This window comes from Corvus kubaryi, unplaced genomic scaffold, assembly GCF_017639235.1.
Source record: "Corvus kubaryi isolate FWS band 111438036 unplaced genomic scaffold, C.kubaryi_AGA036_p1.0 37398, whole genome shotgun sequence".
NCBI lineage: Eukaryota > Metazoa > Chordata > Aves > Passeriformes > Corvidae > Corvus > Corvus kubaryi.
Window position 1 is genome coordinate 51,499,679 of NW_024581137.1, and position 4,581 is coordinate 51,504,259.

The 4,581-nt window shown below is 49.9% G+C and overlaps 1 protein-coding gene across 1 annotated transcript; it reads right to left on the reverse strand.

Annotated features, from left to right (window-relative positions):
• Positions 1-307: 307 nt before the first annotated feature.
• HTR5A (5-hydroxytryptamine receptor 5A) lies at positions 308-4,411 on the reverse strand. The gene is made up of 2 exons (XM_042044298.1): positions 3,644-4,411; positions 308-2,693 (listed from the first exon to the last, which is right to left on the reverse strand). Exons 1-2 carry the CDS (start codon positions 4,379-4,381, stop codon positions 2,361-2,363), a joined length of 1,071 nt encoding a protein of 356 aa, XP_041900232.1. The 5' UTR covers positions 4,382-4,411; the 3' UTR covers positions 308-2,360.
• Positions 4,412-4,581: the final 170 nt, after the last annotated feature.

The window sequence follows — 4,581 nt, forward strand, 5'->3', positions numbered from 1 at the left end:
CACACAGCTGGGACTGACAGAGGGTTGTGCAGACATGGTGTTAGGTGTGAAAATGGGGAACTAAGGTCCAACTTCCCAGGTAATCCATGCTTTAAAGTGTTTAAAGTGTCACTCTGGGGGCCTAAGAAATAGTCACCTATTTTCAGGCACCATCAAGTTTAGCTGAAGTTCTGGCGTGAAAAAGGAAGCATTTTTTCCAAGTCATTTTTGGCTAAACAACCCTTGGCACAACAAAAGCAGCAGTTCCCAAATGGAACAACTCAGCATCAGTTATGGACTGTCCAGAGAAAGCAGCACAGTCTTTATATACTCAGCAAAAAAAAGCAGCTCAAGAGTTTATTACAATTTTTGATACATCAGAGATCTCACTAGTAGTATTTTAAAATATGTAACAGAGAAAATGCTCTTTACTAGTTGTAAAGATTGGCACATGGTTAGGGCAGGTCAGAGCCTCTTTCATGGGAGTTAGAAGATTACTCACATCCCACCCATCTTCTCCTTGAATTAATTAACATGAAAACTATGCTTTCACGAGACAAGACATGCCACATAAAAATCTGATTCATTTGAAATCACTAAAAAATTGTCCATTGCTTTCAGTGAGGGCAGGTTTTTACCTAGTATTTCTAACAGACTTTCATAAGATAGTGTTAAGGAAGATCTCAAGGGCCATCCTATTTCTCCTCCTGCCACAAGGCAGGATCGACCATGTCCCTATCAGTGCTGATGGATGTTTGTCTAACTGGTCCTGAAAGTGCTGCAACACTAGAGAGCACCTTGACCTCTGCTTCCATTTTCACCTGTCCAGGGACAGCAAAAGAAAAAAGGGCTTTTATTGCCAACTCTGCCAGGATTTTTGACTGGTTTAAAGGACCAGTGACAATTTTAACATCTGATGTCTCACAGTCTACTAAAGATAGAAATCAATACTACCCACCCTCAGGGAGCTTTACCATGATTAATTGACATCTTTCCATTTTATCTCTTCTTGAGATATCTGACATGAAATCAGGTCGTTCTGATTTCCATCTTGTCTTTTTTTCCACCATTTCAGTTCTGGTCTGATTTCAGTGGCTGCCCCTAACTAAGTTAAAACGAATGCTTTCCTTTATCTGCAGACCTGCCAGTCTTTCAGCAGCGCAGTATAAAGTGTGTAACTCTAATTCTAGGAGTGAAATACCAACACTATAATTAAGCTGGCAATGTGGAAAGGCAGGGAGGCAAAAGAGCAGTAACAACCATGGGGGATGAAGCCTTAGAGGGGCAGGAAGAGAAGGACAGGTGGGCAGAAAAAGAAATATTCAAGTCTGGTCCTTGCAGAAGAGAAGCTCCATGGTTTGATTATGCTTCCAGAAAGAAACATCACCTGTCATTAACTGCCCTCTGCCTGCAACCCAGTGCTCATGGAAACAAAGGGGGGTCTTTGCTTTGGTTTCAAGTTTTCTGGATTGCACTCAGAAACAGTAAAACACAGTTCCTCATTGACAAGCAACTTGAAATACACCCCTTGCATCCCCTGAAACTAGAGGAAACCTGCCCACAGCTGCTCAAAATACATTTATGTTCTAAAATGGGAAACAACAGGCACAAAGATTAGCATTTACAGCTGGTATTTCTAAACATAAAGGTCTGAGGCAGATGCTCACATGTAGCAGTCAGGGAACGAGAGGCGAGTTTCCCATGCATTCTCTCTCATTCCAGGGTACACCATGCATTCAGCTTTCACAATAAGTATTTTTCTTTAAAACAAACGTGCTACATAGAATCCAAAAGCAAATAGACACAATTTGCTGTTCATAAAGTATGTGAGAAAAGGCTTGGTACTTGTAGCCTGCACTTAACCCTTACCAAGGGTTTTATTTCCCAAAAATAAACCAGTGAAAGACAAGACAAATCACATTTTCAGCCAAGCCATAAAATATCTACTCTCATATGTAATCACAAAACCTCCTGATGTTATAGGGTCCCAGCTTTGCACATGGGACAAAGCTGATTACTGCTGTGAGACACCAGCAGTGGCCAAACCAATGTTTCTTTGCCAGTGGACTCCTCTGCACCTTTGGTGCTACCAAACAGAGTGTCACTGGGGAGGCAGGAGGAACACAGTGGGGCACTGGAGCAAGGATGCCAGGCTGCTGGCAGGAGAAGCCCTTACATGCTACTCGCAGGAAAAATAGCAGCTGAGAGGCTGGGATGTAGAGCCTGCTGAGGGACTGGGACTGTTGCTGGGACATACGACCCATGGCGATGCGTTTTTAGCATCATCTCGGTATCTGTGGCTTTGAACTTCCTCAGGAATTTGGTAGAAAACACTGACACTTGAAATCAGCTTCCTGGGGCAGCAGGAAAGCTTTTTCTGTTCACTGCTGCCTAAAGAATAGGTTCCTGAAGGCATTGTTGTAGTTTTTGTTGAAAGCAGTGTAGATGAGTGGATTAAAAAAGGAATTTGAATAGCCCAGCCATAGAAAAATGCTCTTCCAAACGGGTGGGATGTTGTACGAGCAGAGTGGGCTGATGAGCTCTGTGATGAAGAAGGGGATCCAGCAGAGCACGAAGACCCCAATAAGGATTCCCACCATCAGGGCAGCTTTCTTTTCCTTCTGCTCTCTCCACGTGTCTCCGTCCGTCTGGAACGTAACAGTGGCGTGACGGACAGTGAAGACCATCTGTGGCTGCTGGGCAGCTTCTTTTACCTGCCAAACACAAACACAAGTTGCACCATATGTACTCCAGTCAGGTGATCCCACACAGCAGGTACAGAGCCAAACAATGCCAGCGAGGGCCAAGGCTCCAGGGGAAACACAGGCTATCCACGTCACGCTCTAACTGAAAGGAAGGTGGCTGTACGACCTCCTCTGGGTGATGGAGACTAATTAAAGTGAGATTAGAAACTAGAGAGAGTACTGAGGGTACATGGGGTTGCTCACACAGCAGCACAATGAGATTATTTCCCCACTTACAATCTGATCAGCAGAACAGGCACACACCCACATGCCATGCACAGAAGTCTGCTTACTTTCTCTAAACCCATTGAGTTTAAGAGTTCTTGGCAGGAGAGGAAAGAAAATTAGCACACATTTGCTTCCTCCCGGCAAGAAATCTTTACAGTGCAGAGTCACCGTGCCTGGGATGAACTGACACAATGCAGTCACGATTAGGAAAGATTTCCAAGGACATTCTGCACGTGTTTTCTGTCTGGGTAAATTCACAGTGTTCCCAAAGCCACAGCTCTGGTTGCCAGGGTATTATCCCCAGCAGACACAGCACCCCATCCATCCACCCTCCCCTTGCCTCCCCATGGGAGGGATGGTGACCCCTTACTCATGCCGGTGAGCACTGATTCAGCATTCCACGGGGGGACATCTGTGAGTCACCGCTCGCCCACGTGGAGCTCAGGCTCACAATCTGCCCAAAGTTACTTTAGCTACACCTTGAGTGCTCACAGTTGGGGGCTCAGAAGGAGCCAACAGCCTGGGTTTGCAAGCTTTGCTGTCTGCTTTCCCTTGGAAGTCTCCAGGGTCCACAGGGCTTTGGTGGATCACTGTTCACTTGCACATTTTTGGTCTAGGTTTCCCCCACTTCTGGCAAAGGCTTGCCTGCTGCCAGCGCTTGACCCCAGCCAAATACAACCAAGCTGACCTACCTCCAGTGCTTCTGGTGTAATGGGGGTGATGGAGTTGCTCTTGCGAGATCCGATTCGAAACTTGGCAGCCTTGTAGATCTTCCAGTACACAAAGAGCACCACGCAGAGGGGTAGGTAGAAGGCCCCAAAGGTGGAGAAGATGGTGTAGGAAGGCTCGTGGCTGACTTGGCACTCTTCACTGTCCTCTGAGTAAGTTTCTCCCCAGCCAAAGAGCAGTGGAGCCAGAGAGATAAAGGCAGAGAGTGCCCAGGTGAGGGCAATCATGATGTTGGAGATGCGGCGCCGAGTGCGGAGCGTGTACTCCAGGTGGCGGGTGATGGACCAGTAGCGGTCGAGGGCAATGGCCGTGACATTCCAGATGCTAGCAGTGCAGCAGAGCACATCGAAGGAGATCCACACCTGGCAGAGCGACCGGCCCAGCCGCCACCGCCGCCCGGACAACTCGTGCACCAAGCTGAGGGGCATGACGAGGGCTGCTACCATCACGTCGGAGATGGCCATGGAGGCCACCAGGTTGTGGGGTACCCGGTGGAAACTGCGCACGCGGAGGATGGTGGCCAGGACCAGCCCGTTCCAGAGGAACGTGGCCACCACCAGCATGGCCAATAGGGTGAGGACCAACACGCTGAAGACGGAGAGATGGGCCTGGCCGCCTTCGGGGCCGGCGGAGGACCCGCTCCTGTTGCCGGTGTCCGGCGTCGTATCGGCGGAGCAGCTGAGGTTGAGCGGGCTCTCCATGCCGGGGCTGCGGGGCTGCTCCGGGCTGCTGCGGGCGCGGCGGCGGCGGGAGGCGCTGCGCTGCCCGCGCCGGGAGCGGGAAAAGCGCCGCCCTACCGCGGGCGCGGGGGGTCCCCGGCCGCCCCGAGTGCCTCCGGGCGCGGGGGCTGCCGGCTGGCGGCCGCGGGGGGCTTCATCCCCGGCAGGAAGAGCCCTGCGTC

Bases quoted from the DNA above. Each gene is read 5' to 3' on its own strand.
- HTR5A (XM_042044298.1), bottom strand. From the start codon at position 4,381: ATGGAGAGCCCGCTCAACCTCAGCTGCTCCGCCGATACGACGCCGGAC. The intron at 2,694-3,643 runs GTAGGTCAGCTT...TGTGTTTGGCAG, and splicing joins TTACACCAGAAGCACTGGAG to GTAAAAGAAGCTGCCCAGCA.